The sequence below is a fragment of the Malania oleifera genome, chromosome 13, assembly GCF_029873635.1.
Source record: "Malania oleifera isolate guangnan ecotype guangnan chromosome 13, ASM2987363v1, whole genome shotgun sequence".
NCBI lineage: Eukaryota > Viridiplantae > Streptophyta > Magnoliopsida > Santalales > Ximeniaceae > Malania > Malania oleifera.
The window spans coordinates 77,651,190-77,673,603 of record NC_080429.1 but is presented as its reverse complement, the minus strand read 5'-3'; the positions used below and the strand labels follow the sequence as shown (position 1 = coordinate 77,673,603).

Below are 22,414 nucleotides of genomic sequence, written 5' to 3'. Positions count from 1 at the left end.
CCCCAGAGCCTCCTACAAACTCCTTCAAAATCGTGACGTGAATCGCAGGTCTCGATCTAACAAGAATCGATACAGGCACCCCATGAGAACGAACTATCTCCTGAATGTAGATATCCGCTAAACAGCTAAGGGAGTAGCTGATCTTGATAGGTATAAAGTGGGCGTTCTTAGTCAAACGGTCAACAATCACCCAAATGACATTCCAGTCATGTATTGCCGTCAACAGTCCTGACACGAAGTCCATAGATATATGATCCCACTTCCACTCCGGGATAAATAACGGCTGCAACTGCCCTACCGGCCTCTGGTGCTCAGCCTTTACCTGTTGGCACCTCAAACACTGGGCTATGTACTCGGCGATCTCTCTCTTCATACCACTCCACCAGTACGATTCTCACAGATCTCTGTACATCTTTGTACTACCGGGATGAATTGTATACAAAGATCTGTGAGCTTCCTCAAAAATAGTCTTCCTGATCTCAGTATGGGTAGGAACGCATAATCTGGAACGGAACCGCAAAGCTCCGTCATCTGTAATACTGAAATCTTCCCCCTAACCATTCTGTACTATGTCTATCACCTTTACTAATTCTGGGTCTTTTTTTTTAGTGGCTTTAATTCTTTCTTGCAGAGTATACTGTACTACTAGGCTGGCAATACACACTGGAAGATCACTCTCTACCAACTCTATGCTAAGTCTCCCCAGATCCATCATGATCGGATGCTGGATCTCCATAGCTGCCAACACAGGTTCCTGGATTTCCTGCTCAATACATCAGCTACCATGTTTGCTTTCCTCGGGTGATAACTGATGGTACAATCAAAGTCCTTAATTAGCTCCAACCACCTTCTCTGCCTCATGTTCAGTTCCTTCTGTGTGAAGAAATACTTTAAGCTCTTGTGGTCGGAGAAAATCTCACACTGCTCGCCGTACAGGTAATGCCTCCAAATTTTCAATGTGTGTACCACTGCAGCCAATTCAAGATCATGTGTAGGGTAGTTCTTTTCATATTCTTTCAACTACCTGGACGCATACGCCACTACCCTACCATGTTGCATCAATACACAGCCAAGTCCCTTCAAGGATGCATCACTATAAATAACATACCCTTCGCCCCCTGATGGGATAACCAATACTGGTGCTATGACTAATCTCTGCTTCAATTCCTGAAAACTCTGCTCATAGCTGTTGTCCCACTCAAATTTGACATTCTTCCTTGTCAATCGTGTCAAAGGCCCTGATAGAGCTGAAAATCCCTCAACAAAACGGCGATAATAGCCAGCTAGCCCCAAGAAACTCCTGATCTCCTGGACATTTCTCGGTCTAGCCCAATTCACTACAGCCTCAATCTTTCTAGGATCCACAGAAATACCATCTCCATATACAACATGCCCCAAGAACACGACCTTCTCAAGCCAGAATTCACATTTACTAAACTTGGCGTACAACTTCTTTTCCCGAAGTGTCTGCAAAACCTGCCTCAAGTGCATCTTATGCTCTTCATAGCTCTTCGAATAGACCAGTACATCATCAATAAAAACAACAACAAACTGGTCTAGATATTGGTGAAAGACTCTGTTCATCAAGTCCATAAATACTGCAAGAGCATTCGTCAGACCAAACGACATAACAAGAAACTCGTAATGCCCATACCTGGTCCTAAAGGTCGTCTTCGATACGTCTTCTACTTTCACTTTTTCCTGATGGTAGCCGGATCTAAGGTCAATCTTCGAATACACCCATGCACCCTGGAGTTGGTCAAACAAATCGTCGATACGGGGTAGAGGATACTTGTTATTGATTGTCATTTTATTAATCTCCCTATAGTCTATACACATCCTCATGGTCCCGTCTGTCTTCTTCACATATATAACTGGAGCTCCCCACGGAGATACACTGGGTCATATGAAGCCTTTATCAAGTAGATCTTGCAACTGGTTCTTCAATTCTACCAATTCTGCAGGCGCCACTTGGTACGGTATTTTAGAAATCGGTGCTGTACCGGGAAGTAGATCAATAGGGAAATCCACCTCACGATCGGGTGGCAAGCCTAGTAACTTATCTGGAAAAACATCTGTAAACTCCTTTACCACAGGCGTACTAGCAAGTTTCGATTCACTTTCTGACATCTCCTTTACAACCGCCACAAATCCCTGACAACCACTCAGTAGTAATCTTCTGGCCTGAATAACTGAAACTAGCTGAGGCGGCGATTACACTCGTGATTCTATAAACTTGAATTCTGCTTTTCCCGAAGGTCTGAATATTACTTCTCGTGATCAGCAATATATGCTGGAAAAATTGTCCGCTAGCCAATCCATGCCAAAAATAACATCAAACCCATGCATGTCCAACACTATCAAATCAGCAGACAAAGTCTTTCCCTGAATATCAACTGGACAACCTTGGAGCACCCTACTACACCTCACTGCTAACCCAGTCGATGTAGATACCAACAATTCAACTTCTAATAGTTGTGTTTCAATCCCACATAATTTAACACACCCCGAAGACACGAACGAGTGCGTAGCTCCTGAATCAAATAATGCAATAATTTTAAAAGAAAACATAGCAACCATACCTGTCACCACATCACCCGCCGTCTCAACCTCACCCGGCGTCAAAGTAAACACCCTGGCTGGAGCCATATTCCTCTGCTAGCCCCCACGTGATGCCTAGTATCCTCCCCGAGCTACCTAATGCCCTCCCAGATAGGGTCTGGGAGCTAGAATTGCATCTGGTGGGGTAGGGCAATCTTGCACCATGTGCCCCGATCTACCGCAGCGATAACATACCACACCACCAACTGCATCTGGTGTGGTAGGGCAGTCTCGCACCATGTGCCCTGATCTACCCCAGCGATAGCATACCACACCACCAGTTCGACACTCTCCCTAGTGCCTCCTACCACAAATCTGACATACTGGAGGACCCTGTCGTTTCTGCACCTTGCGTCCTCCCGTCTCCTGCCTCCGTCCTCTACCATGATTTCCTCTCCTCCACTGACCTGGTCTATGACCCTGCTAGTAACCGGTAGATGCAAATCTCTTCCTCTGTCCCTGCTCCTCTGCATCAAGACGCTCACCAATCTCTGCCAAGGCTGCCCTGTCAACTAACTCAGCAAAGTCCTGGATCTACAGCACTACCACCTGCTTGAATATATTCCGTTTTAAACCTCTCTCAAACTGCTTGGCTTTCCTCACTTCATCAGGAACAATGTATGGGGCAAAACAAGAGAGCTCGATAAAACGCGCTGCATACTGCTGGACAGATAGCTGTCCCTACTTCAGACTCAGGAACTCTTCTACCTTAGCCTCCCTGACAATAGCTGGAAAATACCTATCAAAAAACAATTCTTTAAACCAGTCTCATGTCATATCTATAAGGGTCACCCTCTGCTGTTCCAATAGTCTCACTGTAGTCCACCACCTCTCAGCCTCTTCTTTCAGTCTATAGGTGGTGAAAAGGAACCTTTGTTCCTCAGTACACTGCAACATGGCCAAGACCTTCTCGGTCTCCTACATGCAGTTCTCGACGGCTGCAGGATCAACTCCACTTGAGAATGTCAGAGGATTCATCTTCATAAACTTCTCTATAGTGCACCCATGGCCTGCAAATGGACCACTCTGCTCCCTCGAGCTCCTAGCGATCTCAGCCACTACCTGTTAAGCCACACTATGTCATACCGCGTCATAGTCGGTCCCAGCTACACCTAATGGTCCTGCTCCTTCACTGCCACTAGCATTGGCACTATTTCCTTTTGGATCCATCCTGAAAACAACAACTACAACTTCAGAATTCATTCTTTATAATTTACCCACCTATCCTCACCACTTATCTCAACATTTCTAGCTAATTTCTAATTCCCAGTTCTACATTCTAGGAACACAACCCGACAATAACTTACTATGGTTTTCCTGAAATTGTCACCCCAGGAAAAACACAGAAACTACCACGGAAGTCGTGCCTCTAGACTGTAGAACAACCTTAAATCTTTCCCTAGACACTAGTATCATTTCCGCTGCATTCTAGAGTCTACAGAGCCTAGTAACCTAGGTTCTGATACCAAACTGTGACGACCTGCTTAATTTCCACATTTTTTTTTTATATATATACAATCAATATCATATATCTCATATCCCAGCTCAGCAGATCATAATCCACCTGGACTCGTGGGTACTAGGGATACATCTGTATACAAATGGAAGCCTAAGTAGCAGGAAACATACAACCACAATATAATAAATACTGAAACATCCATCACATTACCATAACTACCAGAGTCACTATAACCATTGTATATCCATATATACAACCCAAAAATGAGATCTAGGGACATTTCCCCAAAATCTAACTGTCTCTACAAAACTTATCCTTCAAAAATGGCAGATAACTACCCTAGATCGGCGGGGCTTTTCCCGCTCTCCTATCTAGGGCTCCTGAAAAGTTTATAAAATTTAGGGGTGAGACACCTCTCGGTAAGAGAAATAAACTAATACTAGTGTGTGGCAACATGAGTATTCGTGTCATACATATACCATACAAAACATATTCAGTAACTGTTTTGTATCTTGGAAAACATTCATATCAACAAATCATGGTAGAACATATTGCATTTTCATAAGCATATTTCATCTTATATAATAATAATAATAACACAAAACATTCCTAGTAGGTTAGCTGGCTGTTGTCATGTATTACCCCCATATGACTAGGTTGTGTGGCCCGAAGGCAGGACCTGACAATGGTTGGCCGACCACTGCCAAGTCAACAGTACCATCTGTAAGTCCGATGGGTCTGCCTGACCTGGTCCGTACACCAGGGGCGATCACACACACTTCTTAAAAACCATATCGACCATCCAATCTCACACCACTTCGTACAGCGGTGTTAACACAGATATCATGATTACGAAGACCATGGACACATAGCAACGGTACCGTGTAAGTGCTAGCCTAGACCAAGCCAACCAAGTTTTGATACAATATACATATAATGAAACTGTGATACATGGATATTTCATATCATTAATTTTCACATCAATCATATCATTTTGCATATATACGTATATCATGAAAATCATCGGCCCGTACGCCGGTATTACACATTTTATCATAGCTCAACCCGTACGCTGGCAAATCATAGCACAGCCCGTACACTAGCAAATCACATCATAGCACGACCCGTATGCCGGCAAACATATCATAGCACGATCCGTACGCCGACAACATATTGAAAAAAATCTCGGCCCATACGCCGGTTTTACACATTATAAAAATCTGTATCATAATCCCATTCCAAAAATAGTATTTCGTAACATTTTATACTCATGCCACACTAACAGATTTTCACATATTCCACATAACATCATTTTCAATAGTATTTTCCCAAATATAAATCATATATATGTAAACATATTTACTTTCTTGAAATTAAATGATATATATATATATATATATATATATATATATATATAAACATTTTCTCAAAAGAACTAACTTAGTTTATCCCCTTACTTAGCCATTGAGAAAGCCCCCAAAATATTCTAGTCTAATACTCGAAGGAATTCCCGACCAATACCCTGAAAATGAAAACTCCCAATATTAAACTTCAGTATTTTCATGCGTACATCATTTCCTATAACTATCGCAAGACCAAAATTAGCTTAAAAAACCTTACCTCAACTCTAGGGTGATTCCCAACTCGCTTTCACCAACGATCGGCTCCGGCATATTTGGAGAGAACTACCCCAAGAGCGTCATGGTGGCTTCAAACTGTCGATCCAGCGTATATTTAGCCCAAAATCGAAGAGAGAGAGAGAGAGAGAGAGAGAGAGAGAGGGAGGAGTTAACTTAATAAGGAAGATAAAAATCAGATTTTTCATATTTATAGAACAGGGGATTCATCGACGAGCCACGTCATTCGTCAACGAATCCTTCAATAATCTCGTCGACGAAATTCAGTCGGCTCAAATCCTCTCTTGGTATTTCTTCGTCGACGAATCCTGTCTTCGTCGACGAATTTTCTTAAGCCTTCGTTGACGAATTTTCTTAAGCCTTCGTCGACGAATTCCCTGTATTCGTCGACGAAGCCCTGCTGCTGATTCCCCTCGATTATTCCTTCCAAAGAGCAATATCATCGACGAACGCTTCGCGTACGTCGACAAAGTCAACTGCCTCCTTCTGTTTCCAGTTTCCATTTCCCTTTCTCTTTATTATTCAAATTCCATATTTATTCGGGTTGTTACAAAAACAATATTTTTGAAAATTAAGTGTTGAAATTATTTACCTACTTTATTAAAATATATTTTATATTATTAACAAATTATATATTTTATATATTAAATATAAAAGATAAATATTGTTATTAAAATAAATTTTTTTTACTATTTTTTCATTTATAGAAACATTCTGTTAGCTTTGTTGTATTCCCAAGAGGGGGGGTGAATTGAAATTTTAAAACTTATTCCTAGGTTAAACAAGATGTTAGCAATAATTCTCAACTTAGGGTCTTTCTATGCAATCTCAAATGCACAGATAAATATCATATGCGGAAAGTTAAATCATGCACATCATTCTCTGACTATTGGAGACTAACATACACGTCCAGTAAATAAATTATGGAAAATAAAGTGCATACACAATATGTTATCTGCCTACATCCCCGCCTTGGCTCACTAGCACAAGGATTCCACCAATGCTCATTTAACAGGTGGAGCAGCACCGGTTACAATCAGGTCAATTCATGGGGTTGACCTTAACCTACAACTGCACCTTACTAGGATAGTGCACCTAAGTTTCCTAACTAGGCCTAAGCTAATCCGGAACTATTCAACAAGGGTAGTCTCCCTCTTCAGGCCCATGCTTGGAATACAACAGATATAAAAATTTGTGTACACGGAAATGCTTCTTACACAAGCAGGTATGTACTACAATACAACACAGAATAATCAATGCACATCAAGTGCATAGGAATAGTAAGCTCAGTGATGTGAATGTGTGCTATCAACACTTAGTATAATGTATATTCTCAAATATGCACAAAAGTGTTCAACAAGCCTATCTTTGAAACTTTAAAGAAAATCTCAATATCAAGTTAGGGTTTCAAAGATACAAACAAGAATAATCAAACAATCTTAAAAAAAATTTCTCAATATACTTAGCACAAGAGATATTTGAATGTATACTTGTAAAAATAATAATTTTGCACACTCAAAATTATAGGCTAAAGTATCTTGCAATATCGATGCAAAAACCCACAAGCCACAAAGTTTTCCACACACCGGATTTATTAAATTAAATCGGTAGACAAATTTAGTCCAACCACTCAATCAACAAAATCAATCAACAAGAAATACAAGAGTGTTTGAGTAATATTGGATTGAGTATAAACACTTTAGGCACTCTCACAAAGCTTGGTTAATCAAGAAATTTGGCATAAGAGAATGTATGGAAGTAGTATGTAAAAATTGGCTTGGGAGATTTGAGAGAGAATTTTTCTTTATCACAATGTTAATCCCCACTAATTTTGACAAATGAAAGCATATATATACAGAGAGGGAGAGAGAGAGAGAGAGAGAAGGAGCAAATAATGACCGTTGGAGACTTAAAGGAGATTTTTAAATTTGTTTTAAACGAGTTTAAAGAAATAACCCCCTTTTTACCCCTAATTACCAGCGGTAATTATTTGCCAACCCGAGAGTTTTGAGTGGCTGACCTAAGGTTTGGTCACCCAAACATACCCAACGAAAAAAGTTATTTTTCGAAATTCAGGTGCCCGAGTCAAGGTTCGGTTGGCTGAACCAATTGATTTTCCAATCGTTTGAGGTTCGGTCTCTTGTACATATTTTCGATAGCCTGAACAACAACCTTCGGTCGCCTAAGGGTATTTTATAAGTAAAGGTTAGGGCGCCCGAACAATTGGGGAAAAGTCATAAATGAGTTCGGTTGACCGTGGAAGATACGCTCATTCTAGTTCGATAGCCCGAAGTCAGGTCAAAGATGCTGATTTTCCATGGTTTGGTCGACCGAGGCAAATAAGCTTTGCCAGGTTCGGTCACCCGAAACCTCATGGTTTTGGGCTAAGGTCCTAAGTTCATGTGCTATTAAAGTGTAGAGATATAAGGGCCTTTTTAAGGTGTTTTTGAGCTTACCTATCCCTACATGCATGCTATGCAATGATTATTACAGACCTTTGAATAAATGCTTATTACAGACCCAAATGAATAAAAATTACAACACTTAAAAGCATATAGGGTCTTCATTTTCCTTCAGGTCTCCGAGTGCCAACATATGATATAGTAAATGTAAACCTGCACATCAACTCGGCAGACATTAAATACTTGAATATTTGTCATAATCAAAACAGGGTATGACCTGTAGGGTCAACAATCTCCCCCCTTTTGATGATAACAAATACTTACCTACTTCTCCACCTTTTGGCAATAGAAAAAAGAGTCTAGATAAATCATTTAAGTATATATAGGCAAATAAAAGGAAAATTATCATTCAAATACAAATATGGTTTTGGAAAATCTTTTAAAAATTTTGGCAGCATGCCGTTTGAAAATAGAACATTTCCCAAAAGCAATATGTATTCCAACGACCTAATTGAGTATGATCAATGTTAGCTTTGGTACAACCCTAAGAGGGGGGTGAATTGGGTATTTAAAAATTATCGCCTAGGTCAATCGGTTTAACAACAGTATTACACAACCTTGGGTCAGTCTATGCAATCAATAAATAAACATACACGTGTAGTAAAGTAAAGTGCGGAAAAAGTAAACGATACATGCGATATGTTATCTAGGTTCGGCCAAAGTGCCTACGTCCCCGCCTTGGCTACACTAGCACAAAGATTCCACTACGGCTCACTTAAACAGGTGGAGCAACACCTAATACAACACGCCTTACCAGGGTGGCGCACCTAACTTTTCTAACCAGGTCTAAGCCAGTCCGGGACTATTCCACAAGGCTAGTCTCCCTCTTCATGCCCACGCCTGGAATACAACAAATGAAATGAATTTTTTGTACACAGAAATACGCTTCTTCACAAGTAGATATGTACACCAGTATAGCTCAAGCAATAACACAAGCACGTATGATATGTAAATATGTTCAGTGCTCTAATGTGTTCTAAACACTCGGTCAAGTATAGATAATCAATCAATGATCAAGAGTGTGTATCAAAGTAAGATTCGAAACACAATATTTTAATGTCACAATATCATATTAAGGTTTCAAATATGCTAGCTAAGTGATTCAAACAAACTCAGCAAGATAATCTTAATGTTCTAAGCACAATGGAAGTTTGAATGCAAGCTTTGAAAATGATTTTTGTATACAAAAATATAGGCTTAGGTACCTTGCAATGACAATGCAAGAACCACAACCCACTAAGTCTTCCCACACCATATTTATCAAATGAAATTTGTGCAAGAACTTAATGTTATATTCTCAAATAAAATCAATCAAACAATATAGCAAATGAGAGTATAAGCTAGTGAGATTAAACACAAGCACTTTAGAAATACTCACAACACTTGAAAAATCAAGAAGAACGAAGTGTACAAGTGTTTGGGAGTAGTATAGGCTAAAAAGGGATTTTTGATTTTGAGAGAATTTTGGCCTTAATCAATTTGCTAATCCTCTCTAATTATTGCAAATGAACAGGTATATATAGGCAAGGGAGGATTTTTGACCATTGGGGACCCAATGGGAATAATTAAAAATGTTTAAAATGAGTTTAGAAAAAATAACCCCAATTACCGCATTTTAACTCAGTTAAAATAAATTCAACCCGAGAGTTTCAGGTGCCCGACCCAAGGTTCGGGTGCCCGAACAGACTCAAAGCCAAACAGGTTATTTTGAGGATCGATAGCCTAAAAATTAGTTTGGTTGCCCGAAAAGAGGCGATTCCTTAAAAGACCACAGTTCGAGTGCCCAGAGTATAATTCGGTTAGCCTAATTTGTCAGTTCGGTCGCCCGAGCCCATTTTGAATCCAAACGTTCGAGCTTCCGGGTTGGTGAAAAGTACTCTGACACAAGTTCGGGTGACCGAGGAAGATACGTTAAAAATGATTCATTCTGCCGAACACAAGTCAATATATTGACTTGTCCACAGTTCGGTCGCCCGAGGCGTTTTAAATGCCACAGGTTCAGTCGCCCGACCTCTCTCAATACTTTCAATTGAAAGTCTAATTTTACCTTATTTAATTCCCCAAATATAATAAGTGATGTTGGGTACTTTATGCACTAAGTGTAGGTACCTAAGGTCCAACTAGGGTCTGTTTGAGCATACCTACCTATCATGCATAATGCAAATTATTACAAGCCATAAGAGTGTACAATCCACAATAATATTGCATCCCAGAATGAAGAAGATGAATAGAAAATACAAATTACAACGCAGATTTCTTCATTCTTCTGCTTGATCACCGCACGTCATCATGATATATATTTCAGTTCGAGTACACGCATAGGGTGAACTAGCATGCAAGCCATAGTACAACCATCAGTACCAAGAGTATTTGTCATGATCAAAACTGGGTGTGACCTATCGGGTCAACAATCAAGACATAAAATAGAGATATATCTTTCAATCATTCAAGAGATAGAATAGTCATACAATGCAAAATGAATGACAAAGATAATCTCAACAATTAAGCACACAAACAATAAAACTGGTTATTTAAATGATTTAAATGACATGAAAACAAGGCTAGACCATAAATATACACAAACCATTGTAATTGAAATATATCATAAGACTCGTGGAAAATTTGAATTTAAAGCACATGGCATATGATAACAAATAGTTGGTTTGAGCATAAAAATAGTCTAACTAGTTCGCATGCATTTTCATGTGAAGTTACCGAACCAGTTATGCATTTAAAAAAAATTATATATATGTATATAGTAAATATATATCCCCCTTAGGATGTTGTCAAGAAATGCTGGGGGTGCTTGCTAAAAAAGAAACTTTAATTTAAACACATGTAAGCAGAATTTTTCTAGTGAATATTTAAGCATAAAACATCTCATGACTAGAAAAATACAACCATATGAAACTTAAAGATATATTCAAAGATAACAATAAGATCATATGGCAAATCAAATGATTGTGGCAAATCAAATGATTGTGGCAAATCAACATATTTCAAATAATCATTTTCAATGAAGCATTTCATTTAATCACATGCCACACTTAATTCAATAAGAGATCTAAGCTAAACAATTTGTGAGCATAATATGATAGACATTTTAATTTTTAGATGCCCACTCTATCAATTTGAATTCTAGCTTAGATGCAATAAGCTTTTTATATTAGATAGAGAATTATTTCTTTATGCCTAGTAGTATAAGCCATCAATCCAAATCTTTAAAATCAACTATACTGAGTATTTGTCAATTGCATTTGTCACTTGATTAGTATAGTTGTCCCTATAGACCATAGGTGCATCAGAGAGTGTATATTAAGGCAGGTTATAGAGTTCATGATCCAAGAACATTCTATAAAAAAACGTAAGGCTTCAAGTGTACTATATAATATTCAAGGATATCAGAAGAGCCTCAATATTTTAGTAGATGAAAGTGATGTATATGGGTCATTTATGCCCTTCCTATAGGGATAGATGTGAGTCTTTCATGTTTGCTGATTATGCTAGGATGAAGTTTAATATTATCAGTTTTCACTCATCCTTTTAAAAATATTTTAACATTTACTTCATTACAATCATCTCTGTACAAGGTTTTATGTTGGAAAAAGTCTATCGAAATTTCAGTAGCATGTTGTTTGTAAATTGGACGTTTTCCCATAAAACCTATACCTAATAGATTCAAGCAAGCAATATATAATTCAGTTTAAGAATACAAGAACCTAAAACAACTATCAGCATGCAATACACATCAACTGCATCCGCCATGCAAGAGGCTTTCAACACAAGCATGCAATTTAGTAGTATAATCAACTCAAGATATTCAATATAGCTCAATAGTGGTTCGTGCTAGAAAAATGCATAAACTATCCATCAAGGAAATTTTAACCATTTATTAAATCATGGATAGTGATGCAATGCTATACACATATAGGCATAAAGACATAAACGATATAAGAATATGAGAGCATTTTAATTTATATAGATATGAAGGATAAACGCTCCCCCTCAATTATGTACTCTACTCATTTTATGCCTTTCTTTCATCTTCAAGTTTAATAACCAAAAGTTATAATATTTTCAGTGATTTTAGCTTGGCCTTGAGTTCTTAAGCTTATCAGACCAAAAAGTTATAAACAATACTTCTTTAGGGTCATAAGCCAACACATGCCTCTTTTCTTTTATGAATTTCAATGCATGAGAGGCACAAGATGGAATGTCTTTCAAATTAAACTGCATGTGCATTGATCTACTTGAATTTTGTGCACTCATCTAGATTGAGACCTGGTGCAACCAACTTAGCCATTCAACTCATCACCAAGGATATGAAGCTCTAACTAATTTGATTTGAGGTTTGAGAGCTATGTGAAAGAAGTATAAATCAAATACTCTTAAGGATTAAATTTCTATTAAGTTCAGAAAAGTATTTAGAAGAGGTAGGACATTATTAAATGAATATGTCCAAACCATTTAGACAAAGAGCAACTAGGAGTATATGAATTTTTGAACACTGCTCTTTGGTGATTGGAAAGTATCCTTTAGATATGATCACATAGAGGAGCAAGGATACGAACCAAGGAATGGGTGAAACCTTACCGAATATGATCGTGGTTTGATAAGGATTTCCTATGAAGGGGATAGGTGAATCAAAAATAGAGGATTTTTATTTTGAACTCAAAGAAAGCAATCTTGTAGTGGATGCCTCTAATTTTGATTACAAAGAGGATGACTTTTTATCGCACTAGATAGATATGGAATTTATGACTACTCATGCTCACACCTAGAGTAATGACTCAATTTTGCTTGACGAGTTTAGAGTAAAATGATATAAGGCAAGGTGAATACCCTAAAACTCAATTCTGTGCAATGGAAAGCAGTATGCTTAAGCTTGTGATTTTCATGTTAGCATGGGTTAAGCATTTTGAATTAAATACCTGGCATTGATGCCATGTCCAATTGGAAATGGATAAAGATTCTTAGTATAACAAGATAGTGTTTAGTGAGTGCGTATACTAAGATTTTCATTTTAAGCAACAACTACTTCCCAACCCTACAGTCATCACAACCCCCTAAACCTAGGAACTAAGGAAGATTAAAAATATTTATGTAATGTTAATTTAGATCCATTTCACTTTAGGTCCTATGGGGTTTGCTTTCATAACTACCCATGTCATCTCTTTATCTAAGCCTCTGGCACTTCTAGATGGACAAGTAGATTGAATGTGCCATTTCATTTTTCGAAATAAGCAGGCTTTGGATTTTTGTGAAGGGATATGCTTATTTATTCTATTTTTACCTGATGAGTCATGACTATGGGTTTGATAAACAGAAGATGAAACCTTTATGAAAATATTTTTCTTTTTAACTTCCAAGGGTTTATCATTGTTATTCTTTTCACAAGAGGGTTTGAAAATCATTTCAGAATAGTCTTCAGTTTTTCTTTCTAAGCACATGATTTTCAACGCTTTCACAATCTTCTTCTTCTCTAAGGTGGCATGATATTTTCTTAGATCTTTTAATTGTTTTTCCAACCTTCTACTTTCATTCTTGAATACAGTTTTATGCTTAGATACCCTAACTAGAAGTTTACGCATTTTAAATAAAGTACATTTTAGTTCATTGTTCAAGGGCATGTTTTCATCATAAACTTCAACATATGATTCATCGCAAGATTTATCTCTATAACTACCATATGAATCAATGCATGCTTTGTCAAAAGATTTATCACAAGGAATACCAGATGATTCATTATACAATATGTTGCAATACTTTTCATAAGAATCATAGCATATATCATTAACAGTATTATCAACAGATGATTCAGCATAAGAATCATCAATCGAGCTAGAGTGAGAATCATATACCTCATTGCTGATTACTTGCTCATGAGTTACCACCTCCTAATAATATTGAGTGGCAGACTCCTCCTCTTTGCCTTGTCCATATCTCCTATCCAACTCATCCCACATATCCTCTGCACTAGAACATGTCATAATCTCAAGTAGAATATTAGAATCTAAAGTGCAATACAGTAAATCCATGGCATGTGAATTTTCATGCATCACAGTAGTATCATTTCGTTTACAGGCATACAAATTCCTTTGACAATCACCTGCTAGGTCCTCCAGTTCATTGATTTTATAAATATGCTCATTCTAATTTTTCAGGCAGTGTAATCAACAACATAAAATAATGGAGGACTGGAAGGTGATTGTCCCTCTCCGAATGGGGATACACCAATGTGAGTCATCCCAATCTTTAGAAAAAACATTTAAGTCAATGCTATGAGACTCTGATACCAATTGTTAGCTTTGGTGTATTCCCAAGAGGGGGGTGAATTGGAATTTTAAAACTCGTTCCTAGGTTAAACCAGATGTTAGCAGTAATTCTCAACCTAAGGTCTTTCTATGCAATCCTAAATGCGTAGATAAATATAATATGCAAAAATTTAAATCATACGCATCATTCACCGACTATTGAAGAATAACATACATGTGTAGCAAATAAATTACGGAAAAATAAAGGGCGCACACGATATGTTATCGAGGTTTGGCCAATTACTGCCTACCTCCCCACCTTGGCTCACCAGCAAAGGGATTCCACTAATACTCACTTAACGAGAGGAGCATCACTGGTTACAACTAGGTCAATTCACGGGCTAACCTCAACCTACAATCGCACCTTACCAGGATGGTGCACCTAACTTTCCTAACCGGGTCTAAGCCAATCTGGGACTATTCAACAAAGCTAGCTTCCCTTTTCAAGTTCACGCCTGGAATACAACAGATATAAAAATTTGCGTACACGGAAATGCTTCTTACCCAAGCAGGTATGTACTAAGATACAACATAGTATAATCAATGCACATCAACAGCATAGGAATAGTAAGCTCAGTGTTGTGAATGTGTGCTATCAACACTCAGTATAATGTATATTCTCAAATATGCACAAAAGTGTTCAACAAGCCTATCTTTGAAACTTTAAAGAAAATCTCAATATTAAGTTAGGGTTTTTAAAATGCAACCAAGAATAATCAAACAATCTCAAAAAAAGTTTTCTCAATATATTTAGCATAAGAGATGTTTGAATGTACACTCGTAAAAATAATAATTTTACACACACAAAAATTATAGGCTAAGGTATCTTGCAATATTGATGCAAAAATCCACAAGCCATAAAGTTCTCCACACACCGGATTTATTAAATTAAATCAGTAGAGAACTTTAGCCCAAACACTCAATCAACAAAATCAATCAACAAGAAATACAATATGAGTGTTTGAGTAATATTGGATTAGTAAAAACACTCTAGGCACTCTCACAAAGATCGGTTAATCAAAAAATTTGGAGTAAGAGAGTGTATGGAAGTAGTATGTAAAAAATGGCTTAGGAGATTCGAGAGAGAATTTGTAATGCCCCGAACCCTTAAACTCGGGTCCAGTGCGTTAAACCTGATAAATCACAATCCATAACATACGCAGCGGAAGACGTAATCATAATCTCCATAAACATAATTATATAATACCAATATTCCATAATACCAGAGTTTGTTATATCCTATCTAGAAATCCATAAAATTCATTCATTACCTACATTTCCATAAATACATACATCTCCAAAACATTATAGTATTTTCACAACCATTAATTACTCATCATCCTTAAGACATAAAGACATAAAACATATACATATACATCCCCAAAATATTATTAACATTTACCCTTTTTCTCTTTACAATCCTTAAAAAGGCTGAAAACCCTCGAGCTCTCTAAGCCCGGCATCGAGGATGTCCTGAAAAAGAAACATTCATATTCGGGTAAGACACATCTCAGTAAGGGAAGAAAATATACATATTAAAACAGCGTGTGGCCAACATAAGGTAAATAGATATCATTTTAATTACATTTGCAAATCATTAACATAACTCTGAAATCATTTTCTGAACATAATCAAACACATGCAGAGATTTAGCCCACAAGATTACCCAAGGATAGGGGTGATTACCCGCCCATACAAGTAGCGCCCCTCTGCTCTGATACTTAGGTAACCCTAAAGCCACGACTAAAGCATATCAGGGCATTCACCTTACTCAGCAAGCCCTAAAGTGTTAACTTGATCTTGTACTCACGCATTCAAAAATAGTTTACCGGCAAAGGCCCTAAGGATAGGGAAATCTACCCGCCCATACAAGTAGGTTCCCTCTGCCCTAGTACGTTATGCAGTTACTGCCACATCTGAAGCTACTAGTGCACTCGCCTTTCTCAGTAAGTCCTCGGGCGAAGAGTTTGCCTCGCCCAATCGTAACATGTTCTACATACATAGATACTTCTAATATCATAATACTTTATTCCTTTCTGTCATTATTCATTCATACACATCTGTTCATGTTTATAGCTTAAACATTGCATTTCATTTACTTTGTTCACATTTGTCATTTCATTTCATGGTCATTTCATTGGCATTTCATTCAATAATATTTTCATTTCATTCCTTCATACTACAGCTGCTATTTAACCATCATTTGTTAATTCATATAGAAATGCGCTAGAATCTGCTATAGTTAATCCATATAAAATTGCGCTAGAATCTGCTAACATGGCTTTCAGCTGTCATACATTTACATGATTGCATTTAACATACACATGCAACATAGTCCATGTCATATTTTATTCATAATACTTTACTTACTAAACATGCATCTCATACATTTAACATACATTCGCAGAGAATCTCTTGCAAACAATTTAACAGTAATTTCATACATATTCTTGTAAAATAGGTCAACCCACATTTAACATTTATATGCTGAAAATACATTTCATTTATCACATAAATTCCTCAAAAAATTCATTTTCACTTTCATCCATTTACTTTCACATATACAAAGCTATATAAACATTCTTAAGTTCAGAAAACATTAATTTCATGGTTGGCATTTTAAACCCACATAAAAACATATATATATATATATATATATATATATATATATATATAACACATAATCCATTTTAATTCATGAAAAACCTAATTTAATATATAAATTTCCCCCTTACTTGACTTCAAACTATGCTGGCAAGATCCCCGAATCGATACCCGCAACGTTCACTTGGACCCTGAATCCAAAAATCCTAACTTAATTAAAATAAATTCCAATTAACTCAAATCTTAAGGAAAACACTTATTTACTATTTCCTAGGCTCCAAATAACAACATTCGTTAAGAAAAATCCCAAAATAACTCACTTACCCTGATTTTGAGATGTTTCCCAAACCTCTCAAACCAATGATCAGCTCCTACAACCTTGCAGAGAACGATCCTACGAACCTTGTGGTGGTTTCGGATCGTCAAATCGGGTCAAATCCGGCTCGAAATCGAGGAGAGAAGGTAGGAAAACCGTTTTGGAGAGAGAGAGAGGAGAGAGAGTTCGTGAATTCTAGCTGAAAAATGAAGAAAACTCTATTTATAGGCAGGGCTTCATCGATGAGACACGTAGGTTCATTGACGAGGCACTATAGAAATTTCGTCGATGAGAAGATACCCTCGTCGACGAAATTCAGAGTTCCAAAATATACTCTCTTGGGATTCCTTCGTCGACGAGGAACTGGTGTTTGTCGACGATCTTAAAAGAACACTCGTCAACGAAGACAGGACATTCGTCGACGAGGCCTGCTATTCCTTCTTAAATCCTTCCTTTATCCTCTATTACCCATTAATCCATTTTATTCATTATATTTCCTAATCATTTAATTTTCAGGTCATTACATTCTCCCCTCCTTAAGAAATTTCGTCCTCGAAATTTTACCAACTAATCATGCTTTCATATTACTTGAATTCATTTGCTAACTATCATCATAAGAACTCAACATGCATATCATCATATAAATCATTCAATCATTATTCATTAAATTAAATCATCTCATACCTGCTTCCCTAATGGAATCCTCCTCAGCTCGAAGTGTGTACAACCAGGGTGGAGCACCTCTTCCAAGTGGTATCTGCTACTTGCCCCTGTCCTGATTTTGAACAGATACCCTAGGCATTGAACCATGGCAATATTTCCTATGGTGCCCTGGCTTACCGCACCTGAAGCAATTCAGAGTGTCATACCAGCATTCGCCCCTATGCCTCTTATCACACTTCGAGTATACAGAGACCATTATTTCTTTCCCTTTCTTCGCTGATCTTTGACTGGCCTCAGACTGAAAACCAGATGGTGCAGGTCTCTTCTTCTTCTCTGAAGGCTCAGTGCTACCTTGGATACTCTTTTCCAGCACCGAAGTCTTATCAACTAATTATGAAAAATTTTGAACCTGAAACCCGACCACCAGCTCGTAGATCATGCGCCTCAGGCATTTCTTAAATTTCCTGGCCTTCCTTACTTCATTCGAGACTAGAAATGGAGCAAAACACGACAGTTCTACAAATTTAGTCGCATACTCCGCAATTGTCATATCCCCCTGGGTAAGATTGGTGAACTCTTCAATATTTTCCTTTCTAACAGATGAATGAAAATACCTATCAAAGAACAGCTCCTTGAATCTCTCTCAGGTAAGAGCTATCTTTACGACCCTCTGATCCTCTAGCAGCTTCGCAGAGAGCCACCAACGCTTTGCTTCTCCAGTCATCTTAAATGCAGCATAACGGACCTTTTGCTTGTCCGTGCAGTCGAGTACAACCATGATCTCCTCTATCTCCTGTACCCAGTTTTCTGCAACCATGGGATCAGGTCCTCCTGTAAAGGCTGGAGGGTTCATCCTCATTAACTTTTTTATGTTGTAGCCCTGTCTTGCAGGTGGACAGTTCTATTCCTTTGGATCCTCCTTCATTTCTGCTTTAACTTGACGGATGATACCTTGCAGCACCTTAGAGGTATCTATTTCTTCCTTGCTAGAGGCCATTAAATCCTCCTTTCCTTCAGCCTCTACATTCTCATCTCCAGTATCCATCTTGAAAATAGGATAGAGAAGAGATAAGATTTCCATATCATAATTCCAATTATCATAATCATTAACTTAAATCCAATAAAAATCCAAAATCTCCATATAAGGACCAATTTCACGACTAGGAAATATCACCTTCGATGGATTTAACGTGATTTTTTGAGACTGTAGTGAATCAGAAAATCATAGAAGTCTGCCAAGGGATTTCTACCTCCAAGCTATAAGACAAAATCCTATACTTCCCTACACCATACCTACTTCTCAACACCTAGCCTACTCATCTCTTATTTTTCATCCTAACTCATTCCTATACTCTGGTATAAATCATTCTCAAAATCCAAAAATCATTGCTCTGATACCAAAATGTAACGCCCCGAACCCTTAACCCGGGTCCGGTGCGTTAAACCTGATAAATCACAATCCATAACATACACAGCGGAAGATATAATCATAATCTCCATAAACATAATTCTACACTACCGACATTCCATAATACCAGAGTTTGCTATATCCTATCTAGAAATCCATAAAATTCATCCATCACCTGCATTTCCATAAATACATACATCTCCAAAACATTACAGTATTTTCCTAACCATTACTTACTCATCATCCTTAAGACATAAAGACATAAAACATATACATATACATCCCCAAAATATTATTAACATATACCCTTTCTCTTTACAATCCTCAAAAAGGCTAAAAACCCTCGAGCTTTCTAAGCCCGACCTCGAGGATGTCCTGAAAAAGAAACATTCATATTCGGGTAAGACACATCTTAGTAAAGGAAGAAAATATACATATTAAAACAGCGTGTGGCCAACATAAGGTAAATAGATATCATTTTAATTACATTTGCAAATCATTAACATAACTCTGAAATCATTTTCTGAACATAATCAAACACATGCAGAGATTTAGCCCACAAGATTACCCAAGGATAGAGGTGATTACCCGCCCATACAAGTAGCACCCCTCTGCTCTGATACTTAGGTAACCCTAAAGCCACGACTAAAGCATATCAGGGCACTCACCTTACTCAGCAAGCCCTAAAGTGTTAACTTGATCTTGTACTCACGCATTCAAAAATAGTTTACCGGCAAAGGCCCTAAGGATAGGGAAATCTACCCGCCCATACAAGTAGGTTCCCTCTGCCTTAGTACGTTATGCAATTACTGCCACATCTGAAGCTACTAATGCACTCGCCTTTCTCAGTAAATCCTCGGGCGAAGAGTTTGCCTCGCCCAATCGTAACATGTTCTACATACATAGATACTTCTAATATCATAATACTTTATTCCTTTCTGTTATTATTCATTCATACACATTTGTTCATGTTCATAGCTTAAACATTGCATTTCGTTTCATTTTAAGTAACTCTTTCCCATTTACTTTGTTCACATTTGTCATTTCATTTCATGGTCATTCCATTGTCATTTCATTGCATAGCATTTTCATTTAATTCTTTTGTACTATAGCTGCTCTTTAGCCTTCATTTGTTAGTCCACATAGAAATGCGCTAGAATCTGCTATAGTTAGTCCACATATAAATGCACTAGAATCTGATAACATGGCTTTCAGCTGTCATACATTTACATGGTTGCATTTAACATACACAGGCAACATAGTCCATGTCATATTTCATTCATAATACTGTACTTGCTTAACCTGCATCTCATACATTTAACATATATTCGCAGAGAATCTCATGCCACACAATTTAATAGTAATTTCATACATATTCCTATAAAATAGGCCAACCCACAGTTAACATTTATATGTTGAAAATACATTTCATTTATCACATAAATTCCTCAGAAAATTCCTTTTCACTTTCATCCATTTACTTTCACATATACATAGCTATATAAACATTCCTAGGCTTAGAAAACATCAATTTCATGGTTGACATTTTAAACCCACATAAATATATATATATATATATATATATATAATAACACATAATCCATTTTAATTCATGAAAAAACCTGATTTAATATATAAATTTCCCCCTTACCTGACTTCAAACTACGTTGGCAGGATCCCCGAACCGATACCTGTAGCTTTCACTTGGACCCTGAATCCAAAAATCCTAACTTAATTAAAATAAATTCCAATTAACTCAAATTTGAAGGAAAACACTTATTTACTATTTCCTAGGCTCCAAATAACAACATTCGTTAAGGAAATCCCAAATTAACTCACTTACCCTGATTTTGGGATGTTTCTCAAACCTCTCAAACCAATGATCAGCTCCTACAACCTTGTAGAGAATGATCCTACGAACCTTGTGGTGGTTCCGGATTGTCAAACTGGGTCAAATCTGGCTCGAAATCGAAGAGAGAAGGTGGGAAAACCATTTTGGAGAGAGAGAGTTCGTGAATTCTCGCTGGAAAATGAAGAAAACTCTATTTAAAGGCAGGGCTTCGTCGACAAGAAGATACCCTCGTCGACGAAATTTAGAGTTCCAAAATATACTCTCTCGAGATTCCTTCGTTGACGAGGAACTGGTGTTCATCGATGATCTTAGAAGAACACTCGTCGACGAAGATAGGACATTAATCGACGAGGCCTGCTATTCCTTCTTAAATCCTTCCTTTATCCCCTATTACCCATTAATCTATTTTATTCATTATATTTCCTAATTATTTAATTTTCGAGTCATTACATAATTTTTCTTAATCACAATGTTAATACCAACTAATTTTGACAAATAAAAGCATATATATAGAGAAGGGGCAAATTATGACCGTTGGGGACTCAAAGGGAATTTTTGAATTTGTTTTAAACGAGTTTAAAGAAATAACCCCCTTTTTACCCCTAATTACCTACGGTAATTATTTGCCAACCCAAGAGTTTTGGGTGGCTAACCTGAGATTCTGTTGCCCAAACAGACTCAATGAAAAAAGTTATTTTTTCAAATTTGGGTGCCCGAGTCAAGGTTCGGTTGGCTAAACCAGACGATTTTCCAATCATTCGAGGTTCGGTCGCCTGTACATATTTTCTGTAGCCCGAACAACAACCTTCAGTCACCCGAGGGTATTTTACACGTGAAGGTTAGGGTGCCCAAATAGTTAGAGAAAAGTCATAAACGAGTTTGATTGATCGAGGAAGATACGCTCATTCCAGTTCGATCGCCCAAAGTCAAGTCAAAAATGCTGACTTCCCACGGTTTGATCGACCGAGGCAAATAAGCTTTGCCAGGTTCGGTCGTCCAAAACCTCATGGATTTTGGGCTAAGCTCCTGATTTCATGTGCTATTAAAGTGTAGGGACTTAAGGGCATTTCTAAGGTCTTTTTGAGCTTACCTATCCTT

The 22,414-nt window shown here is 37.5% G+C and overlaps 1 protein-coding gene across 1 annotated transcript; it reads right to left on the bottom strand.

Moving 5' to 3' along the window:
- Nucleotides 1-3,369: 3,369 nt before the first annotated feature.
- LOC131145915 (uncharacterized) lies at nt 3,370-18,915 on the bottom strand. The gene is made up of 5 exons (XM_058095091.1): nt 18,724-18,915; nt 18,466-18,612; nt 18,239-18,417; nt 3,688-3,772; nt 3,370-3,519 (listed from the first exon to the last, which is right to left on the bottom strand). Exons 1-5 carry the CDS (start codon nt 18,913-18,915, stop codon nt 3,370-3,372), a joined length of 753 nt encoding a protein of 250 aa, XP_057951074.1.
- Between the last annotated feature and the right edge of the window lie 3,499 nt (nt 18,916-22,414).